At 47.3% G+C, this 27080-nt stretch overlaps 1 protein-coding gene across 3 annotated transcripts in view; it reads left to right on the top strand.

The window, feature by feature from the left end:
* The window catches only part of LOC135201659 (serine/threonine-protein phosphatase 6 regulatory ankyrin repeat subunit B-like), a 129332-nt gene that overhangs the window by 35230 nt on the left and 67022 nt on the right, over window positions 1-27080 (top strand). For 2 of the 3 annotated variants that reach the window (XM_064230773.1, XM_064230790.1), the window contains exons 2-3: window positions 21043-21256; window positions 21822-22036. In XM_064230773.1, the coding sequence (XP_064086843.1) occupies window positions 21185-21256; window positions 21822-22036 (287 nt within the window). In that variant the 5' untranslated portion in view covers window positions 21043-21184. Of the gene's footprint in view, window positions 1-2981; window positions 3148-21042; window positions 21257-21821; window positions 22037-27080 lie in introns of all 3 variants that reach the window. The other variant, XM_064230781.1, reaches the window with a different exon arrangement.

The following is a 27080-nucleotide window of genomic DNA, read 5'->3' as shown; positions in this document are numbered from 1 at the left end:
ACTGCTCGACAGGTTTCGGGAAGGATAGTGGCAGTATTTGCGGACAACACGACAATGCTGCCGTACATCTGCAAGCAAGGAGGTACGCTTCCTTCACTCTGTATCAGACAGCGACAGAGCTCCTGATGTTGGCAGAACAGCGAAGAGTAATGATTCTTACTCGCTTTGATCAGGGCAGGATGAATGTCATAGCAGAGAAACTCAGTAGATGGAACCAAGTGCTCCCAACAGAATGGACACTAGAGCTCCAGGTGTGCAAGGATCTGTGGAGTCTTTGGGGACAGCCAACAATAGATCTATTTGCGACAGCAAAGAACCATTTTCTGCCAGTCTTCTGTTCACCAGTTCTGGAGCCTCGGGCATGGGTGACAGACGCTATGCATCAAGATTGAACGGGGCTGGACTTGTATGCTTTCTTGCCATTTGCAGTGATTCAAGAGGTGATCAACAAGTTTGTGAGTCATCAAAATGTCTCCATGACTCTTGTAGCTCCATTCTGGCTGAGGAAGGAGTGGTTTCCGGACGGTGTTCTTCTAATTGTGGACTTTCCAAGAGGTCGCTAAAACAGCCTCACCTGTACAGGTTCCATCAGAGGTTGTTTGCTCTGTCTCTGAAAGGATTTCACTGTCAAGCAAGTGGTTAGAGTGAAAGGCTTTTCAAGACAAGCTGCAGAAGCTATTGCTAGATGTTGCAGATCGTCTACTACCAAGTTCTACCAGTCGAAGTGGTCAGTTTTTAGAAACTGGTGTAGAAGACATAACATCTCTTCCTCTCAAACCAGTATTGCACAGATTGTGGATTTTCTGCTATTCTTAAGATCCTCAAGGAAATTATTGACCTGTACTATTAAAGGGTACAGAGCTATGTTAAACTCTTTGTTCAAGCATAGAGGTATAGATGTATTAGGGCTGTTGCCTCGTATAATAAGGCGCCCTATGAGGTAATGTTAGACTTGCGATAATCTTATGCTAAGTCGGTTGGTATTGCACTTCCATATTCATTGGAGTGTCTTGGGGTTTGTAGATCACTTACGAAGTCGGTATTATCTTCTTTGGTTATGACGACGATGTGTTAAACTCATGATGATTTCTTTCTGATGTGAGGTTCTTAGTAGAAAACACGAAGTATAAAAATACTTATATTCTCTGATATTACATAGTGAAGATCAAGTAGGATTGTACAGGTCTTCCAATGACGATAGCTTGATCGCTTCTGCCAATGATGATGGCTAATTCTATTCTCTCTACATGATAAAGCTTAGGTAAAGAGGTACAGGTCTGCCAATGATGATGGCTAACTCTATTCTTTTCTACATCTCGGTTACAAGTCATAAAGGAGCAGACAGTAGCTCGAACATATTAACATACATACAAAATGAGACACACTACAGATCACGTAGGCCGTTTGAATTATAGGTCGCGGTAGTTGTCTCAAGCAGGGAGCTTGGACTAATGTTTCAAAACAAATGAATGAACACAGTTGACGGCATGTCATCTTAGCCTACATACTTTATCGTCTCTGGTCCGATCACATTCCTGCAAGCAATCTGGTTGACCTCTTTAGTTTTAGTCTTTTATATATATGGAATAATATTCCATATTTTTATTATGTAATCACTTACAGATGTGGGGCACAACAACGACATTAGTGATCTTATTAGATCCATGGATACTTCCAAGACAGAAAAGTCTAGAGCAGTCTCTTGGAATCTGGACGTAGTCCTGAAGTGGCTGTCAGGGGATTCTTATGAACCCCTCTGCTCAGTTTCACTAATTAACCTCACTAAGAAGACCCTTTTCCTGATAGCTCTAACTACAGCCAAAAGGGTCAGCGAATTGCAGTCTCTAGACAAAAGAGTAGGGTTTTCACAAGGTAACAGAGTCTGCTCTATGTCCTTGGGTTTTCTGGCAAAGAACAAGGATGTGGTTTGAGCAAACCTTGGCCACGGACTAGAGGAGGAGGAGTGTCTTCTTTGTCCAGTGAGAGCGCTACGCTATTATTTGAATAGAACAGACAAGATTAGAGGACCTGCAAGTAATCTATGGTGTTCGATGAAGTCTCCGTAACGTCCAATGTCTAAAAACGTCATTTCCTTTTTCCTAAGGAGCTTGATAGTGGAGGCTCACTCTCAATTCTAGGAAGAAGTTTCCCCCTCCATTAATGCTAAGGCACATGAAATGAGAGCTCTAGTGACGTCTATAGCTTTTAGGCATAATATATCCTTAGAAGCTATTATGAACTCTACATTCTGGAAATGTAGATTAGTTTTTTCTGTGCATTATCTTAAAGATATAGAAATCGTTTATGAGAATTGCTCCACGTTGGGTCTGTTGTCGGTGGCTGGCATGGTGTTGGGGGAGGAAGAATAAGGGGCTAACTGTTCCTTTACTGTCCTCTGTTGTCTAGGTTATTGGTTTTGAGTTATGGAAGCCTGGGGGTACTTGTTACCCGGAGTACTCACCGGTCTTATGGTAGGGTATCACTGGTTGTTTTTATGGTGTAGGTTTGTTCGTTAAATTTTATCGGGTCTTAGCCCATGACTGAGAAGTTATTTCTCACTAAAGTAGGGGCGATCATTGGCCAAAACTGCCATACCTTCTACAGGTTAAGAGAGCAATGACCATAGGCAGTATTCATCTGCGACACTCTCTTACCAGGTTAAGTACAATAAGTATTTGATAAATACTTGGGGTATTCCTATATTGAGTCATTACTATACATATGATGTCTTCGATGTCGATCATGTCTATGTGGCTGTCGGGGAATTCTTGTGAACCCCTCTGCTCAGCTTCACCAATGAACCTCACTAAGAAGACTTTTCCTGATAGCTCTGGCTACAGCCAAAAGGGTCAGGGAATTGCAGGCTCTAGACAAAAGGGTGGAAGTTTCATGTGTAAAAATGACATTTTTATAATAAAATTAGATTTTACACATACTTAACAAGTAATTACCTGATTAAAGCCCTTCCTTCCTCCCTGCAGATGGACATGGCAAGCCAAACGAATTGGTTCTCTCTGCAGTTTTGTACCTATCAGTCCCGAAAGTGGGTGGGTCCTACACACGTACACTAGCAATGGTGGCTCCGCCATAAAATTTGTAAGATATGACTGCTGCGGTATTGAGCTTTCAGCTATAGATAATTACTTGGTAAGTATGTGTAAAATCTAATTGTACTATAGAAATGTCATTTTTATATTGTTTACTGAAAAATATTTTAATGAACTGTTAATAGACAGATAACCCTCACAAGAGTAGCAATAACAGGTTTGTGTGTTGGATTCACTTATGGTGAGCAGCAGTACTTGCAGGAATTGGGTGGGAAAGAGGTTCCGTTACTTCTATATTCAATAAATTCACTAGTGGCAACTTTTAAGACTAGCCAAGATCAAGGACACAGGCGGCTCATGAGTTAGTTGTGATGTTGACTTCAAGGCCAGGAGTCCATGAGCCATTCTGTGGCACCACTGTGGCATTGGTTTGTGATGGGGATGTGGCTTCCCATAGGTTTCCATGTTTATAATCTATGTTGAGCACACGAGCATCTATGGCAAGCGACTGTGGCAAGCTGTCACTGATCCCTGGCACAGCTTATAAACAATTGAAACCTATGGGAAGCCACATCCCCACCACACACCGACACCATCCTGTGGCACCACTGTGTCCTTTGTACTCCTGGCCCAAGGGAATATGTACTGTTTCTCTTTCTCTCACAGGATGTCTTTTTATAAATTTGCTATAAATATACCCAGGCATTGCTGTTGGTTTTAGTTCTTATCTTTTATGATTTTATGTCAGTTATAATCGTAATTTTGCAAAAATTGCAAAGAAAAATTAGGAGAGACATGTATGATCTAATAAAGTTACAGCATCTTTGATCACAGTATATTTACATATATATTTTGCAAAATAAAATAAAATTGTTTATTGGAAAAAATATGTATAACTTGGTGAAATTTACAATTGTCTTGTAAAAGAGGCCCCACAAAGAGTTGTCAATAGTAGGTAATTTTCAACTTTTCATAGAAGTTAGGGATAATTTGTTATTATTCTTTTTCTTACACCTTGTGCATTTGCATATCTTCCTTGGCCTTGGGTGATGCATATTGAAAAAGCCTGGTTCTTAAGGGTTGATTATATCTTTTATCTTTGTACAGCTGTCTCCATGACATCTACCTAAGTAACTACATATTCATTTAGTTCTTCCAAAAGATTTCAACCTTTAATTAAGTCATTATGGTAGCCTACATGTTATGACATTATTCATGTGTTGATATGTGAATTGCTATTGTTTTCTCTACTAGGTTATTTTCTTTTATTTCAACACCAGGACAAAATAACCGAACAGTATTTCTTTTAGGCAGCATTATCTTGGTAAATATGTAAAAAAAATACTGTACATTCTAAGAGGGTGAAATATGGATTTTGAAAGTACTATGTATAGTACTAACATGATTCTGAAGGATGGTTATTCCACCATGGCTATACTGTAAACAATAATGGAGTGCACACAGTTAGAAACTGGAGTTTCTGGGTAAGGGGAAGGAACAAAAATAAGCATAAAAGTGTTAACCTACTTCCTAACCTAAATGTAGGATTTGGCGCTTACTGGAGTCTCAGGGTTTTTGTTAAATGTGGGGGCTGTTATAGGCTAACTAAATATTTATGATAGAAATGGGTATTGAATTTGTCAGATTCACATAAAAACTAGCCAAAAATCTTAAGTCTGAGAGTGAGAGAAAACTGTTTTTGAAAACCATACAAGAACTCACTAGTACATGACTAAAATAAACCATGTTGTTTTACAGCTTCAGGTATTAATGAATAGATACAATTTATCAAATGCATCATGAAAGCATCTTAACGTCACCATTGTCTGTTCAATACAATTGCTAAGAAATGAAAGACTGAACAGTCTGTAATAGTAAATAAAAAAAATAATCCAGAGCACATGAAGGGCCACCTGGTCATTGAAAACAAGATATTAAGTACACGCTGACATCAAAGAGATGTATAATCAACCCCCGCTATTCGCTGACTCACGATTTGCGGACTCGCCTGTGCGTGGATTTTTCTATGGACTGTATATACCCATTATTCGTGGAAAATTCGCCTATTCACAGTATTTTTCACTGAGAAATATTCACAAATTAATGTATTTTCGTATGATTTTCATGACCAAATGCTCTTTTTGTGATAAAACATAAAAAGAACTCAGGCCTAAGCATTTTTAGAGAGTTTTTTTGTGTGTTTTAACTATCAAAATAGGCACTTGTGACTGTTTTTAGAGGGATTTGAAGTCTTTGTGGATTTTAGCTATTTGCAGGGGAGTCTGGTACCCATCCCTGTGAATACTGGAGGTGTACTGTATATTAATTTTGTGTGGTCATTTAGACTTGCAGTACAGCCCTGGTTCTATATGTCTGCTCAAGGGACTTGGCCAGGTTTGAGAGAATAGTCAGTAAAAGGTGGTGGTTACCCAGATAAAGAGATGTTATCATGGAATTCATGGCAATGCTGGTGATAATTTCAAATCAGTGGAGTTTGAGGTGGTTGAAAACTGCCCAAAGGTGTAAGAACACCATCTTCTATGGAAAGTCCATCTGATGGTGTCAACATCGTTATTGTGCTTCTGGCACCAGATTAGTGAGCTTTTGTGAAATATTTCTGATGGTCCTCTTCTAGGCACAAGAAAAAGAAAGAAATCAGGACAGTTAAGTGTGATCTCTTAACCATACCAAAAGCACAATACGTACTGAACTCTGAAATGCTTGTATAGACATATTTGTGATGTGATGTACTGGGAACTCTTAATTTATCACACACACTGAAGGCAAGTAGTCATTCACTTTTGGACATCAGGAAAACTGTTTCAAGTGTATTCAAGACAAAAGTTAGGGATCTCATGAATTCTCTAGACCTTCAAAATCATTTTAGGTGCTGAGAGTCCTTACAAAATATGACCTAACTTTGATACTACAGTTCCTTCTAATAGTTCTAAGATTGCTAATGAGTAGCAGAGGCAATGAACAGAATTTGAACATACATGTAATGCATATGAACCATTCTTTTGTTCCGATACGTAATACAAACCCTCGGTCCTTTAACAATAGGAAGGTAACTAGTGGCAGCTGGGACGGTCGTAAGCTTCGAACAAGGGGAGAACGGTAGTTAACTGCTTGTCCGATCGTGCGCGTCGCGCCCTGCGCCCGAGAGGTGAAGAACCACTTTTGCTTTCGGCCGCGGGTGTGAAGGACGTGTTCGTCATCGCTCTCTGCCCGCTTCATCGTCGTATGCTTTGTTTATATTGTGTTTTCTACTAATGGTTTGTTTGACTTGAAAATGAAACTGTAAGTACACTGTTTTCATTTTCATTACTTAATTATGAATCAACATGGAGCTATCGCCGTAGAGACGGCGATTTCCGCTCTTTTCATGAATTGAACCCTTGAATTATGTCTCGGTGCCGAGGGCGGGCGCACTCGCGCCGAGTCATGTATTGTGGGCGAAAGTGTGTAATTGAAAGATGTAAGTACTCTTTTTCATTATATTTTTGCCCTGTGCGTTCGTTGCCGAGAGCTTGATTGCGCTCGGCACGAACCTCTTATTTTGTATGAATAGAATGCAATAAAAGTGGATTCGCAATGCAGTTTTCTTTTCATTTTCATTTATTAATTGCATCAAATTTAATTTTGGATCAATTTCCGCTCTTACCCGGGAATTAATCCTTACGATTTATTGCTGTGAAAGTGAAAATAGCAAGTGCAGTATTGTTCATTTTCATATATATTTATGATAGCATCATATTATTATGGATCAAGTTTCCGCTCTTACCCGGGAATTGATCTTTGCCCCTTTTTAAAGTTCTATGAAAGGTGAATCGCAAGGTGGCAGTATTCTGTTTCATTTTTGTCATATACTTTTCACTGCTGTGCGGGGGTAGGGGAAGCGAAGGTCTGCCAGGAAGTCGTCGGAAAGCTCTCCCGCGACTCCCTTGGTATCCGATTCTTCGTCTTCTTTCCTGCCCCCCCCCCCCCCCGCTCAGCTTCCTCGTATTTTGTTTTTGGGGTCTTCCTTCCGTTCGGGGTGGGGCATGTCTCCCCCCCGTGCGTGAGGGAACCCCTCTTACTAATCTGTCTGTGCTACCGCAGGTGCTACATCCGTGGGAGACGACCTTGGACAGGTATGGGCCACTGCGGCTGCAGGGCGTGCCTAGCATCCACGATCTGCTGCAGCGTCTAGCGAGGTCTGGGGCGGTGACCTTGGAGTGGTCTCCACTACAACCTTCACGGCCGCTTATGCTGCTTCCCCCCGCTGGTCTACACTCCCCATGCTGTGTCGGTGACGCCGTCTGCCGCTTCTAGGGCCGGTCGCTGCCGTACCGAGGAGGGGTATGCCCGCCGCCCCGTGTGTTTTCTTCGTGTGTTGCCTGCCCCAGACTTCCGCTGTTCCAGCAGCTTCGCCCCTGGACCCCGGCCGCCAGTACCAGGTTCCCGCTGGCTGCCGATGATTCTACGAGGCGATGGCTGGGCCTGCCATACCTCTGATGTGGTTCCCGCTACTGGCTTGGCTGTCCCTTCTGTGTTTACCGCTGCCGCTGTTCCTGCCGCTCCTGAGCTGGTTGCTGTTCCTGTCGCTCCTGGTTCCTGCGCCTGTCCATGCTGGTCCTGCCCATGGTGTGTCTTCCCCAGTCCCAGGTCCTTCCGGACAGGTGCAGTCGGGCCGTGTTGCTTCGGCAATAGGCTCGACTCCGGCCTGGATGGAGGACCTGACGACTGTCCTGCGTGAGCTGACGAAGAAGAGGAAGGTGTCATCTTCGTCTTCGTCTGTTGCTGCCTCTTCCCCTTCGACTTCTAAGGCCCATAAGCCGAAGAAGAAGAAGGCTGCCTCCCCCCCTAAATAAGATCTCCTTCGGGAACTTCTAAGGGCCCGTCCCACCTCGGTGGGACGGGGGTCCTTCTGCTGGTCCTCCTGCTCCTTCGGGAGCGGGGCCCGTCTCCCCTTCCGTAAGGAAGAGATAGACGGGGACCAGAGGAGTATCGGTTAGCTCTGGTACTTCCTCGCCTGGTGCTAGCGGCGATGCCGCTACGCCAGGTTCCGGCTCGGTCTCTCGTTCGCGGGAGATCCCGAGTGTACGCTCTCCCTCGGGAGACCGTGCAGCCAAAGTTTCGGCGCCAGAGTTCGCTCGGCGCCAAGACCACGGCACGGAGCAGAAGGCTGGCGAGAACCGCTCAGGTGACTCTCGCCAGGCCAGCGGCCGCTCTCGCAGCGACCAGCTGGTAACCGGGTTTTGGTTTTATATTCCCCCTTCCCCCTAAGAAGACTCCTTCGGGAACTTCGAAGGGCTCGTCACACTCCGGTGTGACGGGGGGGTTCTTCTGCTGGTCCTCCTGTTCCTTCGGGAACGGGGCCCGTCTCCCCTTCTGAGAAGAAGAAGAAGACGGGGACCAAGGGTGTGCTGGCTACCGCTGGTACACCCTCTGCCTGGTCTTGGCAGCTCTGCTGCTAAGCCAGGTACCGGCTCTGTTTCTCGTCCGCGAGAAGTTCCGAGTGTACGGTCTCCTTCGGTGACGTGCAGCCAAAGTTAAGACGCCTGAGTTCGCTCAGCGTCATGACCGAGGCACGGAGCAGAAGACTGTCGAGAGCCGCTCAGGTGACTCTCGCCAGGCCAGCGGCCGCTCTCGTAGCGACCAGCCGGTACCCCGGGTGGACGTGACGGTCTCTGACCGGCCACGGGTTGAGGCTGGGAAGGGGTCCCCCGGTCCCCTCGACCGACGGTACCAGCCTCGGCTGGTACCAGCGGTTTGACGTGCCGCGAGGACGCTCACCGGTCTCACCGCGAAAGTGAGCTCTGCAGGTCACCTGACCGCCGCTCACAGGGACCGGGCGGATACGGTGACCAGCAGCAGCTCGTCTGACGCACGGGACCGGGGTCGACGTGCTCAGTCGAGCCGCTCGCCACAGGTGAGCGGCACGGCCAGGCCTGCAGATCGATCCCCACCGCAGGTTGGTGATCGGCTGCAGCCCCCCACGTACGCTGGTCCTGCCAGCGAGCGGGGGGGGAGCGTCAGGTCTGTCTCTCCACTACCTTCAACTTCCTCGGGCTACACCAGGAAGAGCGAGGTAGCTAGGAGTGATCGTGAGAGGTGCGCCGCTCACGATCCCTTCACGACGCCGCACGTGCCACGTATGGTCTTAGGACCAACCAGGACATACGCGCAAGTGATTGGAGGCGACAGTCAGAGGGGGGAGGGGGTAGCGTCAGTTCTGTCTCTCCGATACCTTCAACTTCCTCGGCATACGCCAGGAAGAGCGAGGTATATAGGAGTGATCGTGAGAGATGCGCCGCTCACGATCCCGTCACGACGCCGCACGTGCCAGGTATGGTCTTAGGACCAACCAGGACGTACGCGCAAGTGATTGGAGGCAACTGTCGGGATCTGTTGCTGGTCCTTCTGCTGAAGGAGGAGGGTCCTGGGAGCTGCTCTTGTTGGAGGGACTGGATGGTCCTACTCCTCAAGACGCTGTAACTTCCGAGATTCAGAGTAACTTTGCCCAGGTTATTGCACTGATTCGTCAGCACAACGACCTGGGGGAAGGATCGCCGCTCCCACCAGCAGAGCCCATGTCTCTGCTCGAGTCGTTTTGGGGCCCGAGAGGGAACCCAAACCGACGGTGGGTTTGCCGCGATCGGAGCTTGCCGATCCTGTCTTGAACCAGAGTCTCTCGTCTCCGGACAAGAAGGCTCTCTCAGTTCTGGCCGGTCGATCAAGCTACTTCCACCTCCTCTACTGCGACAGCGGCGTTTCTACGTGTCTTCGGACACTGTATTTAAATACTCCTTCGGTCCTCCTGAGAGGTTTCGACCTCGACGAGGACTGGAATGAGTCGGAGGACGGTATCGGCTCTCTCCTGTCAGGTGTCGATCAGCCCCACCCAGACGACGTTCACAGTGGCGGCAGACCCTTACCTACAGTGAGAGTTTGTAACCCTCCTCGGGGAAAACTTTTTCTCCTGACGATACGTTTTCCCAGACTCTGAGAGGCCATCGCCGCAAGGCGATGGCTGCTCCTACTCTTCTCCAACTGCTAGTTCCACTGGGAAGGCGAGCGAGTATCCAATTCCTCCCCCATTCCCTCTCACCTTACGGCTACGAGGGAAAGGGGAGGGATCCTACAGAGATTTCTCTGTAGGATTCCACGTTGGGCACTGCGCTACCGGGGGACCTTCGGGTCCTACCTGACGTAAGCTCCGGTCGTTGAGGAGGGATCCTGCCCCATTCTCGATTTCTACGGGAATCGAGAGGACCACCAGCCGATATCGTTTGACGAATTCGGTGGGGGTTTCGCAGACTGCTTAGAATTCTACGGAATTTCTAGCGCATTCAGAGTGTTAGAGTTCTTACGATCCCCAAACACTTAGGCGAGACCACGGTCCAAAGTGAGCGAGTCGAGAATCCCCGATATGTTACACGATAATCGGGAACCTCGCCTATGCTCGAATTCCTGGAATTTCTAGCATTAGGAAGAAGACTGCTGCTGAAAGAAGACTATCTCACAGTAGGCGACCAACCTGGAATAGAGAAGAACGGACGGGAATATCCAGTTTGGCTTGAACTATCGTCTTAGTATTCTGTTCACCATTGAAGCTTTCCTTCGAGGAAGACTTCTTCACTCTCTTTGATAGAGACCGAAGGTGGTCGATCTCCAATCCTTATTTTGTTTTCTTGAAGGAAAGAATTTAGGATGGAGATCGTTGTTCAGAATCCTACAAATATACTACGTATATTAACCTCAGACATGATTCTGCTAAGCAGTTGAATGGTCCGAGGGTAGGCGCATATCCTGGTTATTCTACGGATTGCGACTTAGACGAAAAGTATTCTAATTGAACTGCAACTCGGGTTGCCTGCAACCTCCCAGGAGTTTCCAGTTTCAATTTTATATACTTATGGTGTTGTCACAACAACACCATTTAAGCTTTTATATTTACCGAAATTCGTTTCGCATAAATATAATTGCTCGAGCATATCTTTTTATGCTCGGTGGTTCTAGCCGAACGCATTCCTTCGTGGAAAGGATTACTTGGCAACTCAGGATGACGAGTCAGCGACAGCTACTGCGTATTGAATTGCCCGAGGCATTTCAGTACCAGCTGCCGCTTTGAGATGGACGGTTGGTTAAGTCTTTCTCACCTGCTTTGATTGAATACCAACCGTATCTCTGCCCAACAATCACGGACTTAAGTCTCTGATTAACGGGGATTCTCGCATACATGAATGACCATCTACTGCTGTGACGCTAGTATTCATCGTCTTCGGTATTGCGAGAATTTTAAACAGAGATATCTTTTCGACTCTCATCTTTCTGTTTACCGCACGGTAACAGAATTCTGTAATAGTCTCTTGCTGCATCGTATATCGATAATGCGAATGATTTTTGCGGAATCTGAGTTTGTCCTCAAAATATCTTGTATTCGGAGGTGTGCAATTGTTCATTGTTCACCCCGCCCGGATTAGCAGATGTATTGAAAGACATCGCCTACTCCCACACCTGCCAGCTCTACTTCCAAACGTTCAGCCCATGAGAAGCAGTTCTTCAGGCGGCTCTCCCCTGTGTTTCATTACTGAAGAACGCCCCGCTTTCATTGCACAACGGACAGCAATGAAATGGCGGTTAGCGTTTTCAGTCATTTGTAAGCACAGGTTTAGAATCTTGAGATTCCTTCTCTCGATTCAGCTAGAAGACGTAGGTTGCATTCATTGCCTACCTTCGTCTTCAACGTCACATAGTGTTGTTTCTCCTTAAGCTGAGATTCAACGTCTATGAGATTTTCTTGCCATCAGGGACCTCGGTCTTTTGAAGGCAATTGACTTTCGCCTTTTGAGCTTATGCATTAAGAGAATCATCGCCGCGCCGTCCGGCATCGTGACTAACAAATATTTTATTTGTTTAGTCTCTCAGCATAACTCTTTAAAGGGCGAAGGTCACGTGACTTACCCGGATGCTTGGACAACTTGCCTCTACTGATTCCGAACCAGTCAGTCGGCAGCTGTCAGAGCGCCCGAGTCAGTTACGAACTATTCTGTGGACTTAGTTCGGTTGTTCCAGAGCAATCATTACTTCGTCTTAATAGCTTGTCAGTATGAGTACTGTACATAACCAAAGTCGAGAAGAGGGATAGGTCATATGACTATCCCCTTCTTTTCGTCTTAGGTACTGCATGACTTCTCTCGAGAAGTCAAGCACAAAGGGATGGGGATTTGTGACGCTCGATTTCGTACCGATCTTCGTAGCGAAGACTCAGAACCCTTCGGTAACTGACGATTGGTTCGAGTCCTTCACAATACCCTCCCTAATGGACTTCACCGCCTCCGATACGAAGGCTATGCTGCTTTGTCCTGTGAAGGCGCGACGGAGCTGTCTGAAGAAACTCGACACCCAGGATGAGTGTGGACGCCTCTTCATCATTCTCTCGCGTTCCGCAAGAACTTCTCCGTGGCGCAGGTATGAAGGCAGGCGCCTGGTCCAACCGGACCGCATGCACCTCCTTCTACCTTCGGGATATTGCCCACAGTTCCTTGGATTTTTTTTCCTTGGGAACCGTGGTGGTTGCTCAACACGTTGTGTAGTTAACCCAGACCCTCGCAGGCTGAACAGCATCGAGTCCTGGTGTGACCGTAAGAATGGATGAGGAATGAGAGTGTGACTGGCTCCTCTTCCCATCTTTTTTCTTTCCCTCTACCTCTGGGTAGAGGGACACGGTCGTCACCCTGCTGGGTAAGGACGAGATTGCATGGGGAGCTACTCAATAGAGCACCATCCTATCCCTTTCAGTAGGGATAGGAGTAATATCCACCACTTCCTCCAACAAGGGGAGGAAGTGGATGCCAATTTGAGACAAACCCATCATTTTATGATTGTCTCTTGCAAACAGGAACAAGTTCTTGCTTGCTGGTACGAAGAGATACGCTTGCCTCTCTCTTAGTACTTGGCCCAGAGGTCTGACCATTGATCCTGCGGTGCACACCCCGATCAATCGGACAGAGGTTTGGATCCCTCCCTTGCTCTTACGACCAGGGAGGCACTCCAGGGTTGGACGAACACCAGTCTGTTCACCAAAAAGACTCAGATTCCTCCCACCAAGAAGTGAGTCTTCCTATTGTTAAAGGACCGAGGGTTTGTATTACGTATCGGAACAAATGACAATTTGTCGAAAATTGCATTTTTCCTAACTATACAAACCTGAGGTCCTTTACATATAGTCCCACCTCATGCCACCCCTCACTCTGCAACTTTTTGCATGGGCCTAAAGCAAAAGTGATTCTTCACCTCTCGGGCGCGCGGGCGCGCGCACGATCGGACAAGCAGTTAACTACCGTTCTCCCCTTGTTCGAAGCTTACGACCGTCCCAGCTGCCGCTAGTTACCTTCCTATTGTTAAAGGACCTCAGGTTTGTATAGTTAGGAAAAATGCAATTTTCGACAAATTGTCATTTCATGGAGGCCATCTTATTCTGGTTAGGGGAAGTGATTACTGGAGCATTTTTATGAGGCCCTGAACAGGATTATTTCACAATGGTTAACATGCTAGAAGCTAGAGATGTACCTGTACAAAATGACAATTTGTCGAAAATTGCATTTTTCCTAACTATACAAACCTGAGGTCCTTTAACAATAGGAAGGAAGTAGCTAGCGGCAGCTGGAACGGTCGTAAGCTTCGAACAAGGGGAGAACGGTAGTTAACTGCTTGTTCGACAGTCGCGCGCCGCGCGACTGGGAGGTAAACAAATCACTTTTGCTTTTGGCCCATGCAAAATACGCAGAGTGAGGGGTGGCATGAGGAGGGACTATATGTAAAGGACCTCAGGTTTGTATAGTTAGGAAAAATGCAATTTTCGACAAATTGTCATTTGTTCCGATACGTAATACAAACCATCGGTCCTTTAACAATAGGAAGACTCACTTCTTGGTGGGAGGAATCTGAGTCTTTTGATGAACAGACTGGTGTTCGTCCATCCCTGGAATGCCTCCCTGGTCGTAAGAGCGAGGGAGGGATCCAAGCCTCTGTCCGATTGATCGGGGTGTGCACCGCAGGATCAATGGTCAGACCTCTGGGCCGAGTACTAAGAGAGAGGCAAGCGTATCTCTTCGTACCAGCAAGCAAGAACTTGTTCCTGTTTGCAAGAGGCAACATAAAGTATGGGTTGTCTCAAGCTGGCATCCACTTCCTCCCCCAGTGGTTGGAAGTGGTGGATATACGCTCCTATCCCTAGTGAAAGGGATAGGATGGGGCTCTGTTGAGTAGCTCACCTGCATCTTGTCCTTATCCAGCAGGGTGACGACCGTGTCCCTCTAACCACAGGTAGAGGGGAAGAAAAAGATGGGAAGAGGAGCCAGTCACACTCTCATTCACTCATCCATTCTTATGGTCACACCAGGACTCGATGCTGTTCAGCCTGCGAGGGTCTGGGTTCGCTACACAACGTGTTGAGCAGCCACCACGGGTCCCAAGGAAAAAGATCCAAGGACCTGTGGGCAATATCCCGAAGGTAGAAGGAAGGGCATGTGGTCTGGTTGACCAGACCCCTGCCTTCAGTACCTGCGCCACGGAGAAGTTCTTGCGGACAAGGCAGCATCTCCTTCGCATCGAAGGCGGTGAAGTCCATTAGGGAGGGGATTGTGAACGACTCGAACCAATCGTCAGGGACCGAAGGGTTCTGAGTCTTCGCTACGAAATCGAGCGTCACGGATCCCCATCCCCTGGATGCTTGACTTCGCAGGAGAAGTCATGCAGTTCCTCAGAGGAAAAGAAGGAAATAGTCGCATGACCTATCCCTCTTCTCTACTTCGGTGATGTCCAGTACCCATACTGGTCTGTCCGTTTGCCACGAAGTCTCTCGCATCCTCCTATCCCCATGCAGCGAAGTTCTCGGTAGTGGATAGGACACCGACACTCCATGGTGGGTGTCAATGGTATGGGTACTGTGACAAGCTATTAAAACGAAGTAATGATTGCTCTGTAACAACCGAACTAAGTCAACAGCGTAGTTCGTAACTGACTCGGCCGCTCTGACAGCTGCCGACTGACTGCGTTCGGTAGGAGGCAAGTTGTCAAAGCATCCGAGTAAGTCACGTGACCTTCGCCTTTAAGGGTTATGCCGAGAGACCAAACAAATAATGTATTTGTTTGTCACCAATGCCGGACAGCGAGGTGATGATTCTCTTAAGGCATGTGCCCAACAGGCGAAAGTCAATTGCCTTCTAGAGACCGAGGTCCCTGAAGGTAAAACATCTCATGGTTGTTGAATCTCAGCTAAGGAGAAACAACACTATGTACCGTTGAAGACGAAGGTAGATATTGAATGCAACCTACGTCTTCACAGATGAATCGAGAGAAGGATTCTCAAGATTCATAACCTGTGCTTACAAATGACTGAAAACGCTAACCGCTATTTCATTGCTGTCCGGTGAGCAGTCGTAGTTGCAATGAAAAGCGGGCGTTCTTCAGTAATGAAAACACAGGGGAAAGCCGCCTGAAGAACTGCTTCTCATGGGCTGAACATTTGGAAGTAGAGCTGTCAGGTCGGAGAGTAGGCGATGTCTTCTGACACATCTCGTAATTCGGTTGAACAATGAACAATTGTACACCTACGAATAAGAGATATTTTGAAGACAAACTCAGATGTCTGCAAAATCATTCGCATTATTGCAGTGCGATGCAGCGGGAGACTTGTACAGACTTCTGTTACCGTGCGGTAAACAGAAGATGAAAGAGTCCAAGAGATATCTCTGTTGAAAATTCTCGTAATGTCGAAGGCGATGGAATCTAGCGTCACAGCAGTAGATGGTCCTTCATTATTGCGAGAATCCCCGTTAATCAGAGACCTAAGTCCATGATTGTTGGGCAGAGATACGGTTCGGTAGTCAATCAAAGCAGGGCAGAGAGAGACATACATGACCGTGCATATCGGAGGCCCAGCTGATACTGAGCTGCTATCAGGCAGTTCAATACGCAGTAGTTGAGCCTGAGCTCTCGCTGACTCGTCATCCTGAGTTGCCAGGTAATCCATTATTCCACGAAGGAATGCGTTCGGCTAGAACTACCGAGCATAATAGATATGCTCGAGCAATTATATTTAGGCGAAACGAATTTCGGTAAATATAAAAGTTGAAATGGTGTTGTCGTGACAAAACCATAAGTATATAAAATTGAAACTGAAAACTCCTGGGAGGTTGCAGGCAACCCTGAGTTGCAGTTCAATTAGAATACTTCTCTCGCAATCCGTAGATTAACTAGTATATGCGCCTACCCCTCGGACAATTCAACTGCTTAGTAGAATCATGTCGCGAGGTTAATATACGTAGTATATTTGTAGGATTCTGAACAACGATCTCATCCTAAATTCTTTCCTTCAAGAAAACAAAATAAGGATTGGAGATCGACCACCTTCGATCTCTATCAAAGAGAGTGAAGGAGAAGTCTTCCTCGAAGGAAGCTTCAATGGTGAACAGAATACTAAGACGATAGTTCAAGCCAAACTGGATATTCCCGTCCGATCTTCTCTAGTCCAGGTTGGTCGCCTACTGTGAGATAGTTTCTTCAGCAGCAGTCTTCTTCCAATGCTAGAAATTCCAGGAATTCGAGCATAGGCGAGGTTCCCGATTATCGTGTATATCGGGGATTCTCGTCTCGCTCACTTTGGACCGTGGTCTCGCGTAAGTGTTTGGAGATCGTAAAACTCGAACACTGAATGCGTTAGAAATTCCGTAGAATTCTAAGCAGTCTGCGAAACCCCCAACCGAATTCGTCAAACGATATCGGCTGGTGGTCCTCTCGATTCCCGTAGAAATCGAGAATGGGGCAGGATTCCTCCTCAACGACCGGGGCTTACGTCAGGTAGGACCCGAAGGTCCCCCGGTAGCGCCGTCCCGAACGTGGGATCCTAACAGAGAAATCTCTGTAGGATCCCTCCCCTTTCCCTCGTAACCGTAAGGAGAGAGGGAATGGGGGAGGAATTGGATACTCGCTCGCCTTCCCAGTGGAACTAGCAGTTGGAGAAGAGTAGGAACAGCCATCGCCTTGCGGCGATGGCCTCTCAGAGTCTGGGAAAACGTATCGTCAGGAGAAAACGTTTTCCCGCGGAGGGTTACGAACTCTCACTGTAGGTAAGGGTCTGCCGCCACTGTGAACGTCGTCTGGGTGGGGCTGATCGACACCTGACAGGAGAGAGCCGATACCGTCCTCCGACTCATTCCAGTCCTCGTCGAGGTCGAAACCTCTCAGGAGGACCGAAGGAGTATTCAAATACGGTGTCCAAAGACACGTAGAAACGCCGCTGTCGCAGTAGAGGAGGTGGAAGTAGCTTGATCGACCGGCCAGAACTGAGAGAGCCTTCTTGTCCGGAGACGAGAGACTCTGGTTCGAGACAGAATCGGCAAGTTCCGATCGCGGCAGACCCACCGTCGGTTTGGGTTCCCTCTCGGGCCCCAAAACGACTCGAGCAGACGTGGGCTCTGCTGGTGGGAGCGGCAATCCTTCCGCAAGGTCATTATGCTGACGAATCAGCTTAATGACTTCTGCAAATTCCTCTGTATCTCGGGAGTAACCGTGTCTTGCGGAGTAGGACCGTCCAGTCCCTCCAACAAGAACAGATCCCGAGATACTCCTCCTTCAGAAGGAGGAACAGCGGCAGACCCCTGACGGTCGCCTCCAGCTACTTGCGCGTATGTCCTGGTCGGTCCTAGAACCGTGCCTGGTCCATAAGGCGTCATAGCGGGATCGCGAGCGGCGCACCTCTCGCGATCACTCATAGGTACCTCGCTCCTCCGGTGTAGCCCGAGGAGGTTGAAGGTACAGGAGAGGCAGACCTGACGCTCCCCCCCCCCTAGCTCGCTGGCAGGACCAGCGTGCTTGGAGGGCTGCTGCTGATCGTCCACCCGCAGTGGCGATCGAGCAGCAGGCCTAGCCTTGCCGCTCTGCCTGGGGCGAGAGGCTCGGCTGAGAACGTCGACGCTGATCTCTAGCGTCAGGCGAGCTGTTGCTGGTTATCGTCTCCGCCCGGTCCCGATGGGAGCGGTGTCAGGTGACCTGCTAGGCTCGTTGTCGCGGTGAGACCGGCGAGCGTCCTCTCGGCGCGTCGAGCCGCTGGTACCAGCCGTGGCTGGTACCGACGACCGCGGGGACCCCTTCCTCGCCTCAACCCGTGGCTGGTCAGCGACCGTCACGTCAACCCCCCGAGCAGCCAGCTGGTCGCTGCGAGAGCGTCCACTGGCCTAGCGAGAGTCGTCTGCACGACACTCGCCAGTCTTCTGCTCCGCGCTTCGGTCTTGGCGGCGAGCGAGCTCGAGTGTCAAGACTTTGGCTGGACGGTCTCCCGCGGGAGACCGTCCACTCGGTACTTCTCGCTAACGAGAAGCCGAGGCGGATCCTGGTTTAGCGGCAGAACCGCTAGAACCAGGCGAGGAAGTGCCAGCCGAAGCTGGTACTCCTCTGGTCCCCGTCTTCTTCTCCTTGGTAGAAGAAAAGACGGGCCCTGTTCCCGAGGGAGCAGGAGGACCAGCAGAAGAGCTCCCCGAATCGCCGGAGCGAGACGGGCCCTTAGAAGGTCCCGAAGGAGCCTTCTTAGGGGGAAAACCCGGGTTACCAGCTGGTCGCTGCAAGAGCGGCCGCTGGCCTGGCAAGAGTCACCTGAGCGTCTCTCACCAGCCTTCTGCTCCGTGCCGCGTCTTGGCGCCGAGCGAACTCTGGCGCCGAAACTTGGCTGCACGGTCTCCCGAGGGAGAACGTACACTCGGGATCTCTCGCGAACGAGAGACCGAGCCGGAACCTGGCGTAGCGGCATCGCCGCTAGCACCAGGCGAGGAAGTACCAGAGCTAACCGATACTCCTCTGGTCCCCGTCTATCTCTTCCTTACGGAAGGGGAGACGGGCCCCGCTCCCGAAGGAGCAGGAGGACCAGCAGAAGGACCCCCCCGTCCCACCGAGGTGGGACGGGCCCTTAGAAGTTCCCGAAGGAGACTTCTTAGGGGGGGAAGGCAGCCTTCTTCTTCTTCGGCTTATGGGCCTTAGAAGTCGAAGGGGAAGAGGCAGCAGCAGACGATGAAGACGAAGATTACAGCTTCCTCTTCTCCTCTTCCTCGTCAGCTCACGCAGGACAGTCGTCAGGTCCTCCATCCAGGCCGGAGCCGGGGCTATTGCCGAAGCAACACGGCCCGACTGCACCTGTCCGGAAGGACCTGGGACTGGGGAAGACACACCGTGGGCATGACCAGCATGGACAGGCACAGGAACCAGGAGCGACAGGAACAGCAACCAGCTCAGGAGCGGCAGGAACAGCGGCAGCTGGTAGACCCAGAAGGGACAGCAAGCCAAACAGCGGGAATCACATCAGCGGCAGGTACTGGCAGGCCCAGCGATCGCCTCGTAGAATCATCGGCAGCCAGCGGAACCTGGGTCCTGGCGGCCGGTCCAGGGGCGAGCTGCTGGAACAGCGGAAGTCTGGGGCAGGCAACACGAAGAAAACAGGCGGCGGCGGCAACCCCACCTCGGTACGGCTGCGGCCCTAGTAGCGGCAGACGGCGTCATCGACACAGCATGGGGAGTGTAGACCAGGAGGGGGGGGAGAGCAGCATAAGCGGCCGTGGTAGTAGTGGAGACCGCCCCAGACCTCGCTAGACGCTGCAGCAGCCCGGGGTGGATGCTAGGCACGCCCTGCCTCCGCGGTGGTCCATACCTGTCCAAGGTCGTCTCCCACGGATGTAGCACCTGCGGTAACATAGATAGATTAGTAAGAGGGGTTCCCTCACGCACGGGGGGAAGACATGCCCCACCCCGAACGCAAGGAAGACCCCAAATACAAAATACAACGAAGAAGCTGAGCGGGGGCAGGAAGGAAGACGAAGAATCGGATACCAAGGGAGTCGCGGGAGAGCTTTCCGACGACTTCCTGGCAGACCTTCGCTTCCCCTACCCCCGCACAGCAGTGAAAAGTAATATGAAAATGAAACAGAATACTGCCCTTGCGATTCACTTCATAGAACTTAAAGGGGAAAAGATCAATTCCCGGGTAAGAACGGAAACTTGATCCAATAATATGATGCTATCATAAAATATATATAAAAATGAAACAGAATACTGCACTTGCGATTTCATTTTCACATAAAAAAATCGTAAGGATCAATTCCCGGGTAAGAACGAAAATTGATCCAAATTAAATTTCATGCAAATAAATAAATGAAAATGAAAAGAATATTGCAATTGCGAATCCACTTTCATTGCATTCTATTATACAAAATTAAAAGGCTCGTGCCGAGCGCAATCACACTCTCGGTAACGAACGCACAGGGCAAAAATATAATGAAAAGAGTACTTACATTTTTCAATTACACACTTTCGCCCAAAATACATGACTCGGCGCGAGCGCGCCCGCCCTCGGCACCGAGACATAATTCAAGGGTTCAATTCATGAAAAGAGAGGAAATCGCCGCATCTACGGCGATAACTCCATGTTGGTTCATAATTAAGTAATGAAAATGAAAACAGTGTACTTACAGTTTCATTTTCAAGTCAAACAAACCATTAGTAGAAAACACAATATAAACAAAGCATACGACGATGAAGCGGGCAGAGAGCGATGACGAACACGTCCTTCACACCCGCGGCCGAAAGCAAAAGTGATTTGTTTACCTCCCAGTCGCGCGGCGCGCGACTGTCGGACAAGCAGTTAACTACCGTTCTCCCCTTGTTCGAAGCTTACGACCGTTCCAGCTGCCGCTAGCTACTTCCTATTGTTAAAGGACCGATGGTTTGTATTACGTATCGGAACAATAAGCCTTTTCTTTTTTAGCATTCAACAGTAAGACTGGGAGCTCCTACCAGTGAGAGAGATGCCACTTATTGTTTACCACTGCTTTGCTTGTTTCCATAGCAATTCAGTATTTATATTTGTTCTCCCTTCTTGGATGTTTGGTAATAAGATATTTGTGTTTAAGAAACAGAAAGATTATTTTAGATTATGTTTATATGTTTATTATTTTGTTTTCAGTTTAAAGATTCAAGAGAACTTCAAAAGACAGAGATGGCCAACATGCCAACAGACTTTGGCTGAAGAATCCTTGCTATCTAGTCCAAGTCATAGTACAGTATAGCAGGGAGAGACATCACAGTTCTTTGTATATCTCAAGGCAATGGTTTTACCAAGGCCCCATTGTGTGGCCATGAAGTTTAGCATGATGCCTCACATCATGGATCTACATCAGGTATATTACTTTATCAGAGCTTTTCTTGTAAGATAAAAATAAATGTGCACAAAGCTGGAAGGGGGTTTTAAAGATAATGTTCAGTGTTGACTGCATATAGTACTGGTTTCACTATTACCTTTTGTTTGTGCAACACCTGACAACTGCCAGTGTATTATTTTAAAGTGTTCTGTTCATTTTAGTAAGTGTGTCAGGGTTTGCATATATCCCTTTAAATGTCATTATCGTAGTAAATGGTCATTTAGTTTACTTTTATAACTTTAGGAAATTAGCTATTGTTTTTCTGTAGAATTATTTCCCACTTCATAGAGGTCTGCCATTCTCCAGTTCCTGTCAGCTGCCCTACATATAGGTAACTAAAATTTTTAATGTAACTTTTTTGTAAGATTCAACAGTTTAATGATGTATTTAGGATGCACTCCAGCAGCATTTAAACTTTTTTTCATACACTTTATAGTATATTCTTGCTTATGTTTTGTAATTCGTTGTAACCTTCTTAGGGCTAACTTTATTTAAATGAGCTCTATTCAGTTTTACAAATTGTACAAGCACACTTTTATTTTAGGCAATCTTAACATCAGATATGGAAATGGTGCGCAAGCTAGCAAAAAGTGGGTTGGATCTTGGAACTCCAGTTAGGGGCACTACAGCCCTTTCTTTAACTGTTTACCATCAAAACCTGGAAGCCATGAAGATCCTTTTACAGGCAGGTGCCCCAGTTGATAGACGGAGCAAAGACCATCTGGAGAGGATTGAAACTCCTCTAATCACTTCCATTAGGTATAGTCTCTTCAACTGTATTGTTTGGATCATTTTGAATAACTTTTGTTCATGTACTGCTGCAAATTCTTTTACATACAGTATAAACTACTTGACAGGTTTATGATAGTCTGCATTTAATGTGGAGTCTTTCCTTCTGTGGATTAGCTGCTGCAAATATAGTAATGAAAGACACTGCACCTGTTAAGGATATTAAAGGCAAACATTCTAGCAGATTATGTCAGTCGAACCTGCTATTGCTTCAAAATACCAATGTAAGTTCACAGAGGTGTTTTAGGTAATTGGTAAGATTTTTAGATGTAAACCTTGAGTAAACTATATCTTTTGATAATTATGACACAGGAAATGAGACACAGCTATGCCTAACGTGGGCTAAGAAGCCAGCCATACAACTACTTTGTAATTGTTTATAATCAGAACAAACCTTTGGTTTTAATATTAGGGTAATTTTTCTCGTGCCAGCTGGAAACCGGTTAAAAACAATAAGAAACTGTACCATTTGCAAGAAATCTGTGGCATCTGGCATCTAATATGTTCATTCTTCTTCTCCTCAACCTGTACAAGTTCGCTGTAAAGAGGACAGGGCTCCGGTCAAGAAATCAAAGGTGATGGACCCCAAGACGTTCTTCTTCCCCTTGATTTAGGTCTTGTTTGCTTGTACGGACCAGGAATTCCTCGCCTGTTGGTTACATTTGTGGACGTATTACAGGTGGCAACTATGATGTTGATGAGGAACATTTCCCCACTATCGAAGGTCCTTTTATGACTGTGTGTGGTGCTGAGAGTGACCATCTTTCTCTGTTTTCCAAGAGACCAAGGCATTCCTTGTCTCGTTTTTCTAGGTGAACTTATGTTCATCGTTTGTCTTCCCGAGTCCCTGGTTTTGATTTGTCAAGAGTCTGGGATTGTGCTTCTGCTTCTCTTTCCCCTGGACGTGGTCATGCACATTGTTCGTCTCCATCCGTCTGCGTACGTGACTTTTCGGGCAGAGACTGACACACTTACGTGATTCTTCAAGGGAAAGGGATGACGTTCACCCTTTGAGTAAGAACTCTTCATTGGCTAGAGGAAAATGATTTGGATTCCTCTTCTCCTTCTACTTCAGGATTTCAGACTTCTTTGCAGGATACAGAGGATTGGGAGAGTCAAGAGTTTTTTCTTCCTACATGGAGGTTATAGATCTCATTTGTGAGTTCAATAATCTCTCTAAGAGGACTGAGACTCTGTCTACAAGACCTATATAGACATAGAGGCCTTATTAAGACTAAAGAAGGATGTGAGGACATCGTTTTGAGTTGCCTTGTTCAGGGCATACTAATTCAGTCTGCAGCATCTGAATTCTTTGGTTTCAGGACAGGACAATTCTCTCTGTTCCAACAGGTCTTTCAACTTTCTTCCCATCTTCTTATTTGTCATAAGAAACACTATTCTACAAGTCTCATGCCACTGATGAATAGGCAGGTTAACTCAGAAGTAATTCACTTAAAACCTGGGTTGACCCTGGATCAAGTTAGGGCTGAGGGCCCTTTGATAACCTTTCAAGAAGCTACGTTGGAGTCTACTGCCTCTTCTGCTGGTCAGACTGTCATGGGTAGATTTGTGATCATCTGCTGTGGTTAAGGTTTCCTCGTCCCATTTTGCAAAGGGATCTTTCAGCAGTCCTACTGTCATCAGGTTATTTCAGTTTGGTGCAAAGACCATTTTGTACCTGGGTCATCTTAATGCAAATTTGTGGGCTAACTTGCTACTACTTAGAAAAGACGCAGTTCTCCCTAAAGTAGTTCGTTCTGTGGTTACAGATTTGTTGTTGTGCTTGTAGAATGGGGATCTCCGAGGATCCCAGTTTCTTCTACATAGGAATCAGTTGGAGGCTGCGGTAGACAGACAGCAGGCTGACAGTAATGATTGGCTTGTCCAGAAGCCAGTGACTAAATTGTTGGCTCAGTCTCACCCGCCAGCTCCAAGAATAGGCAGTACTCTGCCAGGAAGTCTTCAAGACCATCCACTTTGACTAGAGCTTCTCAACCAACTCCGACTCCAAAGAAGCAGTCACAGCAGTGCCCCTTTCAGTCTTGCGCTTCAAGACCAAGGAGGGGGACTAGGGGCAGGGGCAGGGGCAGGGAGGGGCAGGGGAGGACATCGATGGAGTGGGTGCCACTCCCCGCCTATTGCAACCAGTAAGGGGATGCCTGGCAAGCCATTGGGCCAAGCGGCAATTGCACAGACTGGCACCTTGGGTATTAGATGTCCCTCCGGTAGGGTAGCTACTTCCATTTGACTTACCTCCTCCTCTCTCCAGTTGTCTTCTCCTACACTTGACATACACCCAAGGCCTCCGAAGCACTCCAGGAGGAAGTGAGGAAGATGATGGTCAAGGGCGCTGTGGAAAGGGTAGTAGTACGTCCTTCTGCGAAGTTCTACAGTCGAGTCTTTCGGGTGCTGAAGGCTACTGGTGATTGGAGGCCAGTGATAGATCTCTCAACACTGAATCAGTTCATCAGGAAGACGAAGTTCAGGATGGAGACACCCCAGACAGTCTTGGGAGCTGTGAGGGAGAATGACTTCATACTGTCTATAGACTTGAAGGACTCCTACTTCCAGATTCCTATCCACCTTTTGACCATGAAGTTCCTCTGCTTCAGTCTTGGGGAGCAAGTATTCCAGTTCAAGGTCATTTGGTTCGGGTTGACAACAGCTCCACAGGTGTTCACAAGAGCCCTTACCCTAGTGTCGACATGGGCTCCTGCCTAGGGGATTCATCAGTTGAGGTATCTCAATGATTGGTTGGTCTTGGCAAGTTTCATGGGAAAGACTGGTTTGGGACAGGGACTCTCTTCTCCAGTTTTGTCACAGCCTAGATATCGTGATAAATCTGGAAGCCCAGTCATCTTCTCAGCCAGAGGATTCTTTACGTGGGAATGGTGATAGATATAGCATTGTTGAAGGTTTTTCTTGGACCAGAGGATAGAGAAGTTCAGGACTGTTAAATTGCTCCTTAATTTTGAGAGGAGAGCAACTGGCCCACGAGTGGCAAGTACTTCTTGGCCTCTTGACTTCTGTAGAGAAGCTGGTCCCTCATCTTCACATTTGATCTCTGCAGTGGAGACTAAAGGAGTTTTTGCCCCCAGCAAGAGACCCCCTCGACTCCAGATTCCTCTGTCGACAGAGGTGAGAAGTGATCTATGGTGGTTGGATGACCAGAACCTAACAATGGGAGTTCCTCTTCATTCACCCCTCTGGATCTTTTGTTCTTGGACGCCTCCTCTGAAAGTTAAGGTGCTCATCTGGAAGAACTTCTGACTTCAGAGTCTTGGAGCTCTCTGGACAAGCAACTCCACATCAATGTGCTGGAGTTGAAAGCGGCATTCCTGGGTCCTCAAGAGTTTCATGAACAAGTGACAGTTGAATTGCACCATTGGACGACTGACAACTTGGTGGCCAGGTACATCCCGGGCAAGAGGAATGTGGTGGCCGGCAAGCTAAGTTGTCAGAGTCAAGTTCTAGGTATGGAGTGGTCTCTGCATCAGGACATAGCGGACAGGCTATTCCATCTATGGGGAAGACTCATGTTAGACCTCTTCCCTATATAGTTTAACAGAAAGCTAGAGGTCTACTGTTTGGTGGCCTCAGACATGTTTGCCAGCTGTGTACCAGGGCAAGTGGGCCGGCTACTGTGATTGGTGTCATCGACGGGGTTTCTCTCCACGAAAAACTTCTGTCTAGCAGATAATGGACTTTCTGATCTTTCTCTGAACGGAGAAACATCTTTCTTTGTTTGTGGTCAAAGAGTACAGGGTTGCTGTAGGATAAGTTCTTGGTCTGAAAGATGTGAACATCACTTCATCCTGAGAGATCTCTATGTTGTTCAAAAACTTTGAGCAGTCTTGTTCACCTAGGGAACTGAAACCTCCTACGTTGAACCTTACTCTGGTGCTGAGTAGTCTCACTCAAGCGTCGTTCGAACCCCTACGTCATTCTCAGACAAGGAACTAACTTTGAAAACACTTTTTCTTCTAGGTTTGGCTTCATCTAAAGGAGTTGGAGAGCTCCATGGTCTAGATTATGGCATAAAACACACCAGGGGTTTGGGGGTCCATGGCTTTCGAATTTGTTCTGGAATTTGTGGCTAGGATTCAAAATCCCTTTGTTCACAATGACAGATTTGCTTCTTTTTCTGTTCCTTCCCTGAAGGAATTTATTAACAATGATCCTCAAGTGTTACTGCTTTGTTCTGTCAGAGCACTGCGTTATTATCTAAAAAGGACTTGCCACCTGAGACCTAGGTGTCATAGACTTTTTGTTAGCACAGGCCGAGCCAAAAAAGAAATGCCCAAGAACACCGTTTCATTTTGGCTACATAAGGTGATTAGTCAAGCTTACTCCTCATCGTCAAGTTCTGTCATCAATACTGTGCTTGCAAGAACACATGACATCAGAGGAATAAGTTCTTCCCTGGCATTCAAGAAGAACTTGTCTGTTCATGGGATTTTGAATGCTGTTTCCTGGCTTCTTTAAACCACTTTCACATCTTTCTATTTAAAGGATATTGCCCACAGGTCCTTGGACACTTTTTTTTCCTTGGGTCTGGTGGTGGCTGCTCAACAAGTTGTGTACCTCATCCAGTGCCCCTTGGGGACAGTTTGTATCTTGCCGAAGATGAAAGTGTGGAAGAGAGAATGAGTGGGATGACTAGTCTCTTTCTTTCCCTTTTTTCCTTTATTCAATATCTACGGGTGGTTTGAAGGATAGACATATCATATGCTGGAACTGGCTTGATGTAGGTGATTTTGAACAGTCATTCTGTTACAGCACTTTTTGTTTCATATAGCATAATCTGCTTCTCAGTAGCGTATAGTACTCCTCTCTTGTGACGGGCATGGTTTGTTACTTGAACAGATATAGAGGTATTCTCCTACTTACGATGGCGTTAGGTTCCAAAAACCCATCATTTGTTGGTGCACTAGGGTAATCAGTACCATCTTTACATATAGCGTAGCCTAGCCTACGCTACATAGTATGTACACTTTATACATATAAGGTGTAA

This window comes from Macrobrachium nipponense, chromosome 23, assembly GCF_015104395.2.
Source record: "Macrobrachium nipponense isolate FS-2020 chromosome 23, ASM1510439v2, whole genome shotgun sequence".
Taxonomy (NCBI): Eukaryota; Metazoa; Arthropoda; class Malacostraca; order Decapoda; family Palaemonidae; genus Macrobrachium; species Macrobrachium nipponense.
Note: the sequence above shows the minus strand (reverse complement) of the source record. Positions and strands in the feature narration are given on the sequence as shown.